This window comes from Colobus angolensis, unplaced genomic scaffold (genome assembly GCF_000951035.1).
Source record: "Colobus angolensis palliatus isolate OR3802 unplaced genomic scaffold, Cang.pa_1.0 Scaffold27, whole genome shotgun sequence".
Lineage (NCBI taxonomy): Eukaryota > Metazoa > Chordata > Mammalia > Primates > Cercopithecidae > Colobus > Colobus angolensis.
The window spans coordinates 11,949,589-11,967,011 of NW_012115932.1; the positions used below are offsets into that span (position 1 = coordinate 11,949,589).

A 17,423-nucleotide genomic window follows, 5' to 3' on the forward strand; every position below is an offset into this window, starting at 1 on the left:
TCTTTCTTGGGAATAGTTTAAAACAACAGTTTAAAACAAAAGTGTTGCTTATCTCTCTGGGGTTGTTTAGGTTCTGAGAGGTAAACCAATTAACTATTTGAAACCTAAATGTTTTAGCTGTAACTTAAAAAGAAACTCTCCATGAGTTTAATCTTAATATATAAAACAAAAAAAAAAAAAAAAAAAACCTGTCGTGTAATCAAACAGAAATATAGAGCGAACTAATGTATACACGTCACTGACTAGTATTTATTCCTTTTTTTTTTTCTTTTTTTTTTCAGTGCCCTGGTCATTGAAAAACAGCAGCATAGACAGTGGTGAAGCAGAAGTGGGTCGGCGGGTAACACAAGAAGTCCCACCGGGGGTGTTTTGGAGGTCACAAATTCACATCAGTCAGCCCCAGTTCTTAAAGTTCAACATCTCCCTCGGGAAGGATGCTCTCTTTGGTGTTTACATAAGAAGAGGACTTCCACCATCTCATGCCCAGGTATGACCATGTTTGATGTAATCAAGCATTAAAAAAAAATTATATATATGTGTGTGTGTGTATATATATATATATATATGCCACTTCACACCCACTACAATGTCTATAATTAAAAGATGGACAATAAAAATGTTGGCGAGAATGTGGAGAAATGAGAACCCTTGTACATTACTGGTGGGAATGAGAAATGGTGCAGCTGTTGTGGAAAAGAGTTTTTCACAAAGTTAAACATAGAATTACCATATGATTGAGCAATTCCACTTCTAGGTGTATACCCAGAGAAAATTGAAAACACCATCTTCTTACAAAAACGTATATATCAATGTTCATCATAGTCTTATTTGTGATAGCCAAAGAGTGGAAACAACCCAAATGTCCAACTGGTGAATGACTAAACAGAATGCGATATAGCCGCACAATGGAATATTAGTCAGATATAGAAAGAAATGGAGTATCGTTACCTGCTACAACACGGATGAAACACTATGCAAAGTGAAAGAAGCCAGATACCAAAGGCCACATATTGCATGATTCCATTTATGTGTATTGTCCAGGATAAGCAAATATATAGAAACAGAAAGGAGGTTAGTGGTTGTCAGGAACTGGGAATTGGGGCTGACTGCCATGGGGTTTTTGGGGGTGGTGATAGTAATGGCCTGAAATGAGGTGATGGTTTACCCAACATAGTGAATACACTCAAACCACAGCATTGTAAATTCACAAAAGCTCCCTTACAGTTATTCATAGTGTCGTGTGAATTTTATCTCCAAAAAATAAATGCTAATATCCCAACCTGAAGAAAACAGCTTAAATAGGTTTAGGGGTTAATCACTGGGTACTTTCTGTTCAGATGTTCTGGTTATTGGATTAATTTGTTAAAATATCACTGGGAGACATCTCACTATATATGAAAGAATAATGTAACATAAACCAAAATCCAGCAGATGTTTCTCTGTGGCTTTCCTGTACTAAGTTCCTTGGAAAGTCCTTGGCGCTATGAAAGTGAGATTATTCACAGCCTTGGAAATGAAGAGATTGGATTACATTATGGATTTCATTATTTTTTCTCTCATTCTTCCCTTAATTTGTTCTGGTAGAAGTTCTATTATTATACATAACACCTGGGGTAAATTAACACCTACCTAGTTTGGTTTTCTTTTCCAATAAGAATTGTATATCCTGTGAAAAAAACAAGTTGGTTTTTCCTGCCTCGTTTGCCCTCAAATCCAGGAAGAACATAAGGTACATTAGGAAAAAACTCAAAACATGCATATATCCAGTCAAAGCTGACTTTGAAATGTGTTGGAAAGGCAATTCATCTAGAAAATTCTATTGGAAGAACTTAAAACTAAAAAAAAAAAACCCATTGGCAAATGCAAGGTAGTCAGGCTACAATTTCTTTACCTTTAGCTCATAGCAGACATTGCTAATCAATGGCAGCACTTTTCCTTACTGAGCCCAGTGCACACATAGCTCCCATATAACTCTCAAGGCAGCCACTACCAATCAACCATTGTTGACTCTCAAAATCAAAACTGATTTGCAATCCCATCTTTACAGCCTAAAATGATCAATATAAGAACTAAAAGGACTATTTCTTTTTTGAGCAGGGAAAGCTGTGTAGGTTTTTGTGATCATACACAGCCTGTGCTATAGGGACCAATATGTAATGTGGTAATCAATGAGTCCTCCATCCATCCATCCATCCACCCAGAAAAAATATTTATAGGGCTAGACACTGATTATCTGGAGATGAGTTGACATAACCCCTGACCAAGCAGAACTCTTGACAACAGAAATCATATCTGCTCTTCAAAGAGATTCTCATCAAGACAAGGAGAGGAGTTCAGCTGAAAGGAATCCCTGGCGCATTTCTGTAGCTTCTGGCCAGACTGCAGGGTGCTGCTCTGAGAAATTACACAAATTGTTAGGTGGTGTCCTTGACCTTCAGGCTCCACTGATTCTCTTGTAGCAAAATGAAGGATTTGCAGTAGTGAAATCTACTTATTGGCATTATTGAGATAAGTGTGAGCATGCCTCTGGGCATAGCTGAGCATAACTTTCCTCTCAGCCAGTTGCATGCAAAGAGCTTTGCTAAGAAAACTGCTTCTTCCCCACATTACCCCCAAAACTCTGCTTGCCCTCTTCTCTTGCATGCTGCAGGAAACCAGAATCATGGAAAAGCCAATGATCATGGCAAGTCAAGTTGGTAACTCTCTGTAACTGAGTGGTAGTGGACAGCAGGCAGAAACATACTTTACCCTGCTTCCCTGCTGTTCTGACATTCAGGACTCAAATCCTCAATGACAATGTCTTTTCTTCCTTTGTGACTATGCTGCACTGTCCATCTCCTGCCTAGACTGTGATTGTTCTAGTGATTGTCCTCTCAAAATAGCTCCACTCCAGAGACAGCCCCATCGCACATTTCAAGGGAAGGGAAATGAATAGGCATGGGCTGATGTGTGCTGAGGTTTTAGTCCTGCTGCCAGTTTGAAAGTTCACTGTGTGTTGAGGGGTCAAGTAAGCAAGGCACCGTGCCAATGCATAGAAATTCACAAGACAGGTACAATATAGGGGCGCTGTTTTCAAAAAAGAAAGAAAGAAAGAAAAAGATTCCGTATGTATTCTCACATTCATTTGCTGTCATTACATGCATTCATGTCCATTTGATGAGATACATTTCCTCAAGGAGACAGTGCTTAGCTCTTTGTGGGGATAGGCGACTGACGTCTCGAACCATTATAGAATTTCTCATTTTTATTGGTATATCCTATCAAGGAACATAAGTTCTATGGAGATTGGCAGTCTAGCCAAGGTGACTCATTTGAGCTGGAAAAAGAGAAAGTAAAAGAGGTGGGGTAGGGGGAGAATATGAAATTCTATTGGCTGTGCTACATGAAATGGTTGTTTAAATTTTATTGAGTGCCATGCTCTTACCAAGAGCCTACAAGGTTTAGTATCCTTGTCCAAGGATATTACATACCTGCTTAAATTTCCCAAGAATCAGAGTCTGTCCCAGTTGACTTTTTGAAACTGGCTTTTTATAGTGATACAGAGAAAACATGGCATAGGAGAAAAAGTCCAGAATGTAGACTCTGCCACACATTAACCAGGGGACCTTGAGCATGTCCCTTAACTTCTCTTAGCTTCAATTTCTTTTTCTACCTATGTAATCTGCTTCATAATAATTTGTTGTAATTATACAATAACAACAAAGGTAAGATGGGAAAACCCTTTGTAAACTAAAGCACAATAGAAAGCTATGATATATAAGAGTTCTATTATACTTAGAATTTTCTGTATAGCCCTAGCAAATCCTGTATATAGATAGGCAATTATGCAAATACAGATTTTTTAATAAATTAATTTTCTAGTTTTCTTCTTCTTTCTAAAGAAAAAACTACATTTCATTGCAGAAAAGTTTCAGAAACAGCGAAACAAAAGGAAAAAGTAAAAACACTCCTAATATAAAGCAGCCCCCTTTTGCTAAATGCTTATATATTATTTTTGCTATAATAAAACACATCCATTGCAGTGGGGAAAAAAAGAACCTCGGAATAATGGTAACTTCAAAGAACAAAGGTGTTTTTTTTTTTCTTGTTTATGCTACACCATTTATGCTCTCAAACAGGTGTGATTTTGCCCTGCCACCACTCCCACCCTGGAAACATTTAACAACACCTGGAAATAGTTCTGGTTGTCACGCTGGGAGGAGGTTGCTGCTAGTACCTAGTGGATAGAGGCCAAGGATGCTGCTAAACACCCTGCAGTGCACAGGGAAGCCCCAACACAAAGAATTAACACTATCTTCAAATGCTAACAGTGCTGAGGTTAGAAAACCCTGCTTCACATGTCCCTCTTAGGTTAACGAGGCCTTTGCTCAATGTCAACCTCATTCACGGACACAGACCTATGAAACTTCTACTATCAGGAACAAAGAAAGGAGTAGGTGCAGAATTGTGTACCAATTCCTACAGAACTCTGCTTGCAAGTCACACATATCATTTAAGCCCTTCTCATATCAACTAAAGCTGTCACGTCGTAACTTTAGTGGAAGAGGAAGTACCATCGGATGGTGTCCCCTGGAAGGAGCACCAGAAATATCAATGAAGATCCCTAATGACTTAAACATAAAATGTTATGAGGCCTGCCCTGGTGACTGGTCTTCGTGTGCATCCTCAATCCTTGTCTTGAAAATAAACCCTTAAGGATTTTATTTATATTCCCAAATTTTCCTTCTGAAAATGTGTACCAATCGCACTTCTACTCACCAGCAGCATTGTGGAAATGCCCATTTTATTTACTTGAACACTTGCATTAATGTAATATTATTATTTCTAAAGCTTTGCCAATTTTAAAGGTAGGTATTATATTGTACTTTAAATGCGGCAGTTTTGACATCATGCATTGTGTTTTTAAAGACACAGACAGAAAAAAAAGTCAATCTAAGTCATTCTTAGCCTACTAACTCGAACTCTTGTGGGGATGGTTTGTGTACAGTCGAAGTCTAATGCACCTTGCCAGATATCTGAAATCCTACAAACTGTGTCAGATTTGCTCAGCCCCAGTTCTAGAAAGGTAACAGACTGAAGAAAAATAATAATCTGAACTGGCTGTAGAGCTAGGCATCAAAGGAAATCTCAGAGGCAGTTGCAGCAAGTCAGAATCTTGGGTGGTTAAGGCAGTGAGCAAGTTTGCTTGACAGTTCATCACTGATTGCTACTGATACGTCAAGCCAAGTAAAATCCTTTGCGAGAACAAGTCAATAATTGGCAAATTAGGTACATGATTAACCGGAGACAACAAGATGCAGTTACCGCTTGGGAGCCCTGCTGGGACTTCACCTTCTCCACAATCCTGTTTAGCAAATCTTAAAAATGCCTATTTCATCACTCAGACCGATGGAGCCAGGAGCCCAGTGACTTCCAGAGGCAACTTAAAAGTATGTGATGGGCTTAGAGCTCCAGCAAGTTGAATAAAAGAGATTCTAGGGATTGAGTGGCGGTAAGACAGGAGCAGATGCTGGCACCCCCTAATGCTTTATGCTGAGAGGTATCTATGGGATGGGAAGTAAAATTATCCACACATTAAACTCATTAGCCAATAGGGGGGAACAGTTTAAGTGACCACAAATTGCCCCATGATCATACCAAATAAATGCAAATATGGCAGATTGGGCATATGTGGACCAAGATAAAATCAGCTGAGCAAACATTTCTATCAGTTCTTAACAGCAGAAGGCCCCTAATGACATTTTTTAAAAGCAGATTTATAGATGGTGATTAGTGGTTTTAGTCTTTGCCAGCTCGAGTTTATTCCTTTGCGTTTCAGATCCTTATTTGAAAACGAACTCTGCCTTTCCTTGTCCCCTTTGTTCTTGCCCAATAGGCAAACCTGCACATGGTTTCAATTAGATGTGGCACTAACTGCATTCCTGGGATGCTGGAGTGCCTGGCTGTTTGGAGCTTCCTGGCTCTGTCATCTTGCCACTCTCTCTTTACCCTCTCAGTGCCCACTGACCAGTCTGATAGGCTCCACTGGGCCTCACCTTTCACATGGAGCTGAAATGTGGAGGCAGTGCCAGGGTTTGGCTGTCAGCTTACATAGCACATCAAATCACGCTTTGCAGAAGCCCCTGATACGAAGTTTCATTTCATTTTGGAGGAAGCCAGATCTTTACAGGCATATTTTTCAGAACCTTCCTTTCCAAAGAAGCTCAAGGTGTAGTGAACGATTGTGTGAAACCAAGAGAATCTTGGTTTCTTCTGCATTGGACTGAAAGTGCTTTTGGAAAGGACTTTCTTGAGAGGCCCCTTCTGGTTAGCTGGTGGCATCCTAACAGGAGAGAGGAGCTGAAACTGCCATCTGAGTCAGTGGGCACGCTGCTGGACAACTACTGAGCAGAGCAAGGAGAAATCTCATGGAATGCTTCAGTCTGGAAAGAGAACTGGTGTGAAGGGTGCACAGGAGGACACCGTGGATGTTTTACAAGAAGGACAAGGCTTGAGTTCATGGAATTCAGAGAGGAGGCAGCAACAGACAAAACAGGAATGAGTTTGAAGGGGCAGCACCAAATCACATATTTAGACTGAGGAGAGTCTTGGAGGTGCTGTAATTCAGGAGTTTGCAAATTTTCTAAGCAAGTGACCTTTATCCTCAAGTGAAATCTTATATAGAATCCTATATATAAAAAGATGAAAGTGACAGTTTTATTAGCATAGAGTTTACAATTCAAATCCACATTTAGTATTATAATGTTAATCTCTGTATATGTATGTTTGTGTATTAATAAATCACATGTATAATATGTATGTGTGGATATATATCCAGAGAAAGAGAGAGAGACTAAACACAGGAATAGTCAAGAAGAATAGTACTGGGAATTAGGTTTTAAGAGTACTTCCTTTTATCTGTAAAAACATATTAAAGATAAGGCAAGTCCCCTACCCCCCAATCTCCAACATACACACACACAGACTGGATATAATTCCACAAAACCTTAACATTTATTCATTTGAGGGGTTGTAATATGGGTATCTTTTATACTTCTCTTAATTTCTGTAATCTCTCTCTCTCTCTCTCTGTGTGTGTGTGTGTGTGTGTGTGTGTATTTTTAGTAAGTGAATCTGTAACAAGTTTGAGCCTATTTTCAGTAAAACAAAGAGTGGCTATAGATGATACCTGTAATTCCAATCACTTTCTCAAGATTCCATTTATTTATATACTATGTGTTTTTTTGCAGTTTTGAGAAAAATCATAACAAATCTATACAAATACTTGTGAATAGCAACAGTATTTCCTTTAATCATTTCCCTTACAGACTGTAGATACTCTTCAATTAAATTGATCCAGAAGCTTGAAAGAGGAGGAAAAGGAAATAATTGTTTCAAGGTTAAATCACTTAAAATATTGAACAACTACTCACGTCCCTTGCCTTAGATATAAAAATAGGGGAGTTGCACCCAAGCTTTGAAACTCCCCTTATTTAAAGATAAAATCACCATTATGGGACATATTACACATTCATTTGGAATTCCGCTCCTGGTTTTACATCCTAAATCAAACATGTGCCTCTGCTCTGCCTGGCATTTGGTTGAACAGGATCCATCAGTGCAATTGCTTGTACGACTTTATCTGAGCAGACACACATCGGCCTGGATTCAAAGAAAGCCTAGTACAGATCTTCAAGCTTCCTGATAAACGACAGTTACAGAAGTTCAATGTATGCTCAGAGATGTTAGGAAAAGCTTTATTCCAAGATCTTCACAAAAATTAATGGCTTCTAAAATGTTCATTGAAGCCTCTCTCAGTAAGGATGCTTTGTAGGGAAGCTAAAGTTGTTCTGAGACGACAATATTCATTAATCATTCATCCGAGCTCTTATAAAAATGTCCTGCACTCAGAGATCCCTCTCCATTTAACATGATGTCTAAACCCACTCGGAATAATGGCCAGCACTCTCAGAGGACCACAATGTAACAGGGACTGATTGTTCCATGTGCATTATCTTGTTTTATCTTCACAACACCGTATGAGCTAGGTAGCATTAGTGGCACTCCCCTTTTACAGATGGAAGAACTGAGACAGAGGCTAGGGGCTCAAAGCTGGGATGTGGATCTGGCAGCCAGACACCTTCCTCTTCCTTCTCTCTGGTGCTCAGTCATTTCTAGGAGCATCTACAGTACAACGTAAACACAATTGTTTATGGAGTAAAATTACACCTACTGCCAAAAACAGAAATTTTATCAAGTCAAGGAAAATGGTAGTGGTGATCTTCTTGAATGTGTCAGAGGAAAGCCTTGGTAAATATGGATCTGGCTGAGGTAGCACAGTTAAACACGGAGGCAGAGAAAATTAACAAAGAAGGTGATAAGATCGGCACATCAAAGAGGGTGATTGTAAAAAACGTAAAGAGAGATCCTGGGAAATTTGATGAAGATATCCCATCTGCTTACAGAAATGCTCTTTTTGATTCTATTGCACTCGTTACACTAAGTGATGCTTCACTGTCCTGTGTGTTTCATTGATTCTACGATGCATATAATGCTCCTCTTTTGACATCTCTGAAAACAGCCTGTGTTTTGCTATCGATGAAGCTGATAGAACGAAATGTGTGGTGTTGTGTTTTTGTGTATGTATGAAAATTCAATGTTCATTCTCACAAGTATAACCTGAATTTCCCTAAATATGAGATAAAATAAACTTTTTGGCAGGGTTTCCTTTTCCAAGATAAAGTTCTAATCAAACATTTTTCCATTTGTTAAGTGTATTGATTTTAAGTGACCTCTTACGAATTCCAATGATCCTCAGATAACTAGATCCTACCATATAAATGAAGTCAGTGTGAGGTTGAATTATAATTTTTAAAATATCTAAATACTTATTTAGAAAATAAACTTTAGGCCAGCTATAGTGGCTCATGCCTATAATCCTGGCACTTTGGGAAATGAAGGCGGGAGGGACACATAAGCCCAGGATATCAAGACCACCCTGGACAGCAAAGTGAGACTTCATCTCTACCAAAAAAAAAAAAATTTAATTATCCAGGTATGGTGGTATCTGCCCGTAGTCCCAGCTACTTGGGAGGCTGAGATGGTAGGATTGCTTGAGCCCGGGAGGTCAAGGCTGAAGTGAGCCCTGATTGTGCCACTGCACTCCAGCGTGGGCAAAAGAGTGAGATCATGTCTCAAAAAGGAAAGAAAGGAAGAAAGAAAAGAAAGAAAAGAAAGGAAGGAAGGAAAGAAGGAAAGGAAGGAAGGAAGGAAGGAAAGAAAGAAAGAAAGAAAGAAAAAAGAAAAAGAAACCGCTGTGAAATTCTTACACTGCTCTTCCAGACAGGAATAGCTGGAGAGCCTGGGCAGAAGGAGTGTAGACCAGTCCAAACTATCTGACTTTGAACTCCAACCTCCAATACTTCCAAGCTGTATGACCTTGGGCAAGTCATTCAATCTTTCTGTGCCTCAGTTACCTCATCTATAAACTGGAGATTGTATTATGTGCTCAGAGCAATATTGGATGTAAATGAAGTAATCTTTGTAAAGCACTTAGATTCACGCTGGCACATAGAAATGGCGTAAGCTATTATTATTATGGTTTCAAAGCATTCATGACATAAACCACCAAACAAAAAGACAGATTTCAATTTTCTTAAAGATAACTTTTATTCCTGTTTTTCTCATTATAAAGTAAGACATGGTGATGATAGGATAAACAGAAAACATTAACATTTTTGAGTATATTTTCCAGACTGTTTTCTGTTCACATATAGTCATCATTTTTACAAACACAAGATCATACCACACACACTATTTTTACCCTGAGTCTTTGCTTAATAATAGATAGAGGACATCTTTCCAAGTCTGAATATTTTTCCATAAACTCATTTTAAATGCCTCAAAATAGTCCATTGTCTTGAATAAAATTTTTTTCAAGCAATCCCCCTTTTTCAATATGATAAATCATTCTACAGTAAACATTCTTTCAGGTCTATGTTCTTATATTTTTTAATAATTTCCTTGTGATGAATTCTTGGAGTGGAATTGCCAGCTCAAAGGATTTATAATACATCAAGGTGTTATAACAACAATAACCATGAGAGCAGCTCACATTAATTGAGTGCTTACCGTGAGCCGAGCTGAACTCACAGTGTCCCTCAGGGGTGGGGACTTTTATTATTCCCACTTTGGGGATGAGAGAGCAGAACTCAGAGCTGAAGACTTGTGCAGAGTTACACTGCAGCCTGGTGAAAGGTGCAGCTCATGCATCAAGAGAAGCTGTTCAGTGCTTTTGCTTCTGTTCCTCGTTAGGGCTTGGGAAGTCATTTTGTGACTGCACACATCCCCAGTTTGCTCCCTCTTCTTGGTGATATGTTTGAAATATTTTCACAGCCAACCCACACTGGGCCCTCCTATTGATCTTGGGAGGGCAAGGAGCCAAATGTGATATTTTTGATAAACCATTGGCTAAAGACAATTAGATGGGAATGTGCAGTAAATAAGAAATCACATCAGCAAAGCACTGAGAGGTAAAACATTCATTCTCCTTTGTGCACCTTGGAATAGCCTTGAAATGCTCATCAATTTCACTGACCTTGACCCCAAGGCTCTGTGAGGTCAACATTATGGCTCACTCGGTCTTCAGAGCAATACCTTCTACCCTTCTCTTGGGTTGGATCAAAAGGCAGCATGATGAGGGCATGACCTGGTGAGAAGATGAAATATAAAATCAATCCATTCATGCACTCAACAAATACTCATTGAATGTCTGTACTGGGGATACAGCGATTAAAAGCATCGGCTCTGCCTTTAAGGAGATGGAGACCTGACAAGTTAAGAAATGATGACAACATCAAGTACAGAGGGTTGTGAGATGCAGTCCAGGGTGGAGAATAAGAGCTGACACTCTACAATCATCCTGGTCTGAGTTTGAATCTTATCTCTCCTATGAAGTGTTTCCGGATGAGTCGCTCTAGATTTAGTTTCAACATCCAGAAAATGAGGACTCTCCCTCATCAGGCTGTTGTAAGAATAAATGAGATAATGCCCAGGAAATAGTAAGCACCCCATGGAGATCAATCAATCAATCTAACTGGTGTACAACCCTTATAGCTCACTCTCAGGTAGCCTAGCAACAAGGCGGCTCTCCAGCGAGAACAGCAAGGACGCTGTCCGATACCAATACCGACATGCAAACTGCACTTCAGCTGGTTGTCAAAACTCTAGTATAGACTGCAAAGCTCAGAGTCTTCCTACTCAGTCAGGTGATTCCTGTCTCCTCCCCATCCTTCTATGAATAGGAGAGGTAGCAGAGGTTTGGGGTGCCTCTTGGGGGGACACAGTGCACACTGCATCTACCTGTGTGGAGCCCAGGTACAGCTCTTCATGGGATGGGAGAGGTGAAATAACATTCACACTGCTAGCACTATGCTCTTGTATGTTTCCTGGAGCCACTACTGTATGTCATTTACATGATCTGTTCCTGTCCCTCACATAACATATTCAACAAATATCAGCTATTGTTATTACTAGAGGGTTGGATACAGGAGGCTTGGGAGCATAAAAGTTGGCCACCACTTTTAACCTGCGAGGGATTTTAGGGCACCCTCCTGGAGGAGGCTACACAAGGTGAATCTTTGAGGATGAGTTAAGCAGATAAAGAGAAAGACAAGAGAGGGCCTTTCTAAGCAGAGGGCAGACCAAGACACCCCTTGTTGTGTGGGTTATGTTGAAGCTTCAAGTAATAATTGACTTCTTTTTAGAAACTCTGCTTTGCTTTAGTCATTCTTCGCTAATGGAGACATAGCTTTTACTTCTAGAACTGGCTCCGACAGTGACCTGGGGGGCAGCCCCTCTGGAGGTTTAATGGCTGTGTCCCTCTGTTGAGTTGTTGAATATTTGCAGCTGTGTACACAACCCCAGCTAGGAATACATGCTAAATAAAAGGAAAAAGTGGCCAAAAAGTGGTCTGAAGCTGTGGGTTACCCTTCTCACTGGGAATGCACACCTTCATGTACCTGGGGAAAATCTTGTTGAAAATAAGAGATCAAGACTTACGGCTTCTGTTTCCCCTGTTCTCAGAAATTTCATGTGAGAAGGGTTAACATTCCCTGAAGGAGACCCTGTGTTCGGACAGATGCACCATTCTGCCAGAGGCAGGCCATCACGTTGTATTCAGCCAACATTTACTGAGCACCTATATGCCAGATGTCAAGGGGCTGCAGGCAGGGACAAGGCAGAGCTAGCCCTGCCCTCGTGTGGCTGGTGGATACCAGCACCAGTACCTGTCCCAGAATGTCCAGGGAACTCACTCATCTATCAGGAATTGAATTGTCCCTGCCTTTGCTTGGCCCAGCCTCGTTACTGTTTCTGTTGGGAATCCCATTCTGAAACAGCTCTGAGAAGAAGGGCTGCTGGAATGTGCCAAATATTCATAGTGATCATATTACTTTATCCTTCCGTTGTGACACTTTACCCTTTTCTATTCATTTTTCATTTCCCCTACATCACCCCCCTCCCATACCAGAGACATTCAAAATACACTTCTTTGGAACTTGAAAACCACAATTTTAGGCTTGATATATGGAGGGAGGAAATTTGGCAGGACCCATAATCTGCTTATCTTCAACCAGCAAACCACCAAAACCCCTGCCAACCCCGGAGGGCCTTCATAGGAACCAGGCTCAGTAAACACACCACGCAAGACGCTTTCCTATTATGATAAAAACAAGCTCTGGTCTCATCTTTTCAGCCTCTGAAACCCTCCACTGGCCTCCCATCATGCAAAGGGAAATTCTGAAGTTGTTCTAGAATATCAGTTCCAGAAGGGCAGCAGCTGTTCTGTTCCCTGCTGCGTCTCCCTCACTCACAGCTGTGGCCGTCCACAGTAGGTGCTCAGTAAACAGCTGACGGAAGATCAGTCTCTGTGGCTGGCCAGTCCCTCTGCAGTCTGGTTAACCACCAGTCTCCTCCTCACTCCCTGGACTCCACCGCATCCGCTCACTTGCTCTCCCTCAGCCCTGCCAAGCTCATTCTGCCTCCGAACGTTTTGCACTGAATGTCCGCTCTTCCTGGAATGATCCCTCAGATATTCAGGTGGCTCCCCCTGACTTTTTTACACCTCATGCCCTCCATAAGCCCTTTCCTGACAAGCGAATCTACAACAGAATACTCCTTCACGCTTTATGCTTTATTTTTCTTAAATCAACTTAATTTAGGTATAAAGTTAAAACTACCCAATGCACACTTTAAAAAATTTATTTCAATAGATTTTGGGTAACAGGTGGTGTTTGCTTCCATGAATAAGTTCTTTAGTGGTGATTTCTGAGATTTGGGTGCATCCGTCGCCCAAGCAGTGTACACTGTACCCAATGTGTAGTTTATTTATTCCTCACCCTCCTTCCACCCTTTCCCCTGAGGCCCCAAAGTCCATTGTATCATTCTTATGCCTTTGTGTCCTCAAAGCTTAGCTCCCACTTACGAGTGATAACATACAATGTTTGGTTTTCCATTCCTGAGTTACTTCACTTAGAATAATGGTCTCCAATTCCATTCAGGTTGCTGTGAATGTCATTATTTCATTCCTTCTTATGTCTGAGTAGTATTCCATGGTCTATATGTACCACATTTTCTTCATCCACTTGTTGATTGATGGGGATTTGGGCTGGTTCCATATTTTTGCAATTGCTAATTGTGCTGCTAAAACATGCACCAGTGCACACATTTTCTAAGTGTCCACTTGGATCCCTAAAATCTGAAAACTGTATCCACCTCAGTAAGCACCACCACAGCCATATAGAGGACAATGCCACCACCCAACAGCTCCCCTATGGCCCACACCAACCTCACCTCTAGGCCCAGGAAACCACTGATCTGCTTTCTGTCACTGGAGATTAGATTTGTCTCCATTAGAGTTTCATATGCAAGGAATCATGTGCTCTTGTGTCTGCCTTCTTTCACTCGCAGAATGTCAGTGAGATTCACCCATGGTGTTGTTTGTACCTGTATCAGTCTGTTCTCATGCTGCTGATAAAGACATACTCAAGACTGGGTAATTTATAAAGGAAAGGAGGTATAATGGACTCACAGTTCCACATGGCTGGGGAGGCCTCACAATCATGGCAGAAGGCGAAGGAGGAGCAAAGGCACATCTTACCTGGTGGCGGCAAGCAAGAGAGCATTTGCAGGGGAACTCCCCTTTTTAAAACCATCAGATCTCACAAGACCTATTCACTATCAGGAGAACAGCACAGGAAAGACCCGCCGCCATGATTCAAATACCTCCCCCCAGCTCCCTCCCACGACACGTGGGAATTATGGGAGCTACAATTCAAGATGAGATTTGGGTGGGGACACAGCCAAACCATATCAGTTTCCATGGCTTATTCCTTTTATTACTGAGTAGCTTTTCAATTGTAAGTATATTCTACAATGTGTGTGACCATTCACCTGTTGATGGACATTTGGGTTGTCTGGTTTGCTTTATTTTAATTATTTTATTTTATTTTATTTCATTTTATTTTTGAGATGCAGTCTCGCTCTGTCACCCAGGCTGGAGTGCAGTAGTGTGATCTTGGCTTACTGCAACCTCTACCTCCCAGGTTTAAGCAATTCTCCTGCCTCAGCCTCCTGTGTAGCTGGAACTACAGGTGCACCCCAGCACACCCAGCTAATTTTGGTATTTTTAGTAGAGACAGGGTTTCACAATGTTGACCAGACTGGTCTTGAACTCCTGACCTTGTGATCCGCCCACCTCAGCTTCCCAAAGTGCTGGGATTACAGGCATGAGCCACTGCACCTGGCTGGTTTGCTTTATTTTTTACTCACAGCCCTCTTCCCTCCCTGACATTATATCCCCCCTTGGAAATGTCAGCTCCAGAAGGACAGAGGCCTTGTCTATATCATTCACTGCTGTATCCCCAGTACACAGAGCAGTGCCAGGCACATGGTGGTTGCTCAATATTTGTTGAAGGAACAAACAGTTTTACATTCATTTGCCCTTACAGCATAACAGGCTTGAGAGCCACGCTTCAGATTTTTCTATGAACTCCAATTTAGGGACCCTGAGGCCTTCTAAGTGAAACCAGATGTTGGCTAGCGCTCCCCTGCCCATCAAAGACGGGGCGGAGTGTGCCTGCACCCTGTGATCCTGTGAATACACACACACATGTGCAAATGAGAGAGGCATGCCAGCACCCCCTACTGGCTGCCTGTTCATTAGGCATATTGAGAAGACTGTAATACACTGGATTAAGACTGTCCTCTTTGAAGCTGGCTGCTTGGGTGTGAATCTCAGCCCCATCACTTACTAACTGTTGGGCAAGCTATGTAACCTCTCTGTGTCTCAGTTTCCTCATATGCAAAACAGGAATAATTTGTATTCAGTAGGGTTATTATGAGCATGAATCACTTAGAACAGTGCCTGGCCTCATTAAATGTTAACTCATAGTAGCATCTGAACAGTAAGGAAGCAAAAATAAGAGAAAACTACAGTGTCCACTAAAATTTCCAAAAGGCATTTCCTGAAGAGATTATATCCTTTAAGTAGTTGTGTCACCAAAACTCCACCTTGTTGGTAAACCCTTCACTCTAGATACTATTTCCTTTTGGCTTAAATCTTTTTTATTCATGCAATAAAGATCTTTAGTGAGTACCCACTATGTGCCAAGCACTGTTCTAGGCACGGGGGATGCTGCGTTAAGTGAAACAGACAAGAATCCCACTCTTTTTTATTATTATTATACTTTAAGTTCTAGGGTACATGTGCACAATGTGCAGGTTTGTTACATATGAATACACGTGCCATGTTGGTGTGCTGCACCCATTAACTCATCATTTACATTAGGTATATCTCCTAATGCTATCCCTCCCCCGTCCCCCTACCCCATGACAGGTCCAGGTGTGTGGTGTTCCCCATCCTGTGTCCAAGTGTTCTCATTGTTCAGTTCCCACCTATGAGTGAGAACATGTGGTGTTTGGTTTTCTGTCCTTGTGATAGTTTGCTGAGAATGATGGTTTCCAGCTGCATCCATGTCCCTACAAAGGACATGAACTCATCCATTTTTATAGCTGCATAGTATTCCATGGTTTATATGTGCTACATTTTCTTAATCCAGTCTATCATTGATGGACATTTGGGTTGGTTCCAAGTCTTTGCTATTGTGAATAGTGCTACAATAGACATACTTGAGCATGTGTCTTTATAGCAGCATGATTTATAATCCTCTGGGTATATACACAGTAATAGGATGGCTGGGTCAAATGGTATTTCTAGTTCTAGATCCTTGAGGAATCACCACACTGTCTTCCACAATGGTTGAACCAGTTTACAGTCCCACCAACAGTGTAAAAGTGTTCCTATTTCTCCACATCCTCTCTAGCACCTGTTGTTTCCTGACTTTTTAATGATCACCATTTTAACTGGTGTGAGCTGGTATCTCATTGTGGTTTTGATTTGCATTTCTCTGATGGTCAGTGATGAGCATTTTTTATGTCTCTGTTGGCTGCATAAATGTCTTCTTTTGAGAAGTGTTTGTTCATATCCTTTGCCCACTTTTTGATGGGGTTGTTTGATTTTTTTCTTATAAATTTGTTTAACTTCTTTGTAGATTCTGGATATTAGCCCTTTGTCAGATGGGTAGACTGTAAAATTTTTTTCACATTCTATAGGTTGCCTGTTTACTCTGATGGTAGTTTCTTTTGCTGTGCAGAAGCTCTTTAGTTTAATTAGACCCCATTTGTCAATTTTGGCTTTTGTTGCCATTGCTTTTGGTGTTTTAGTCATGAAGTCCTTGCCTATGCCTATGCCCATGGCCTGAATGGCATTGCCTAGGTTTTCTTCTAGGGTTTTTATGGTTTTAGGTCTAACACTTAAATCTTTAATTCATCTTGAATTAATTTTTGTATAAGGTGTAAGGAAGAGATCCAGTTTTAGCTTTCTACATACAGCTAGCCAGTTTTCCCAGCACCATTTATTAACTAGGGAATCCTTTCCCCAGTTCTTGTTTTTGTCAGGTTTGTCAAAGATCAGATGGTTGTAGATATATGGTATTATTTCTGAGGGCTCTGTTCTGTTCCATTGGTCTGTATCTCTGTTTTGTTACCAGTATCATGCTGTTTGGGTTACTGTAGTCTTGTAGTATAGTTTGAAGTCAGGTAGCGTAATGCCTCCAGCTTTGTTCTTTTGGCTTAGGATTGTCTTGGCAATGTGGGCTCTTTTTTGGTTCCATGTTAACTTTAAAGTAGTTTTTTCCAGTTCTGTGAAGAAAGTCATTGGTAGCTTGATGGGGATGACATTGAATCTATAAATTACCTGGGGCAGTATGGCCATTTTCACAATATTGATTCTTCCTATCCATGAGCATGGAATGTTCTTCAATTTGTTTGGGTCCTCTTTTATTTCGTTGAGCAGTGGTTTGTAGTTCTCCTTGAAGAGGTCCTTC

The 17,423-nt window shown here is 40.8% G+C and overlaps 1 protein-coding gene across 4 annotated transcripts in view; it reads left to right on the top strand.

Moving 5' to 3' along the window:
* Positions 1-17,423, top strand: part of TENM2 (teneurin transmembrane protein 2) — a 984,758-nt gene that overhangs the window by 777,476 nt on the left and 189,859 nt on the right. For all 4 annotated transcript variants that reach the window (XM_011947738.1, XM_011947740.1, XM_011947741.1 and 1 more), the window contains one exon: positions 282-487. In XM_011947738.1, the coding sequence (XP_011803128.1) occupies positions 282-487 (206 nt within the window). The remainder of the gene's footprint in view (positions 1-281; positions 488-17,423) is intronic.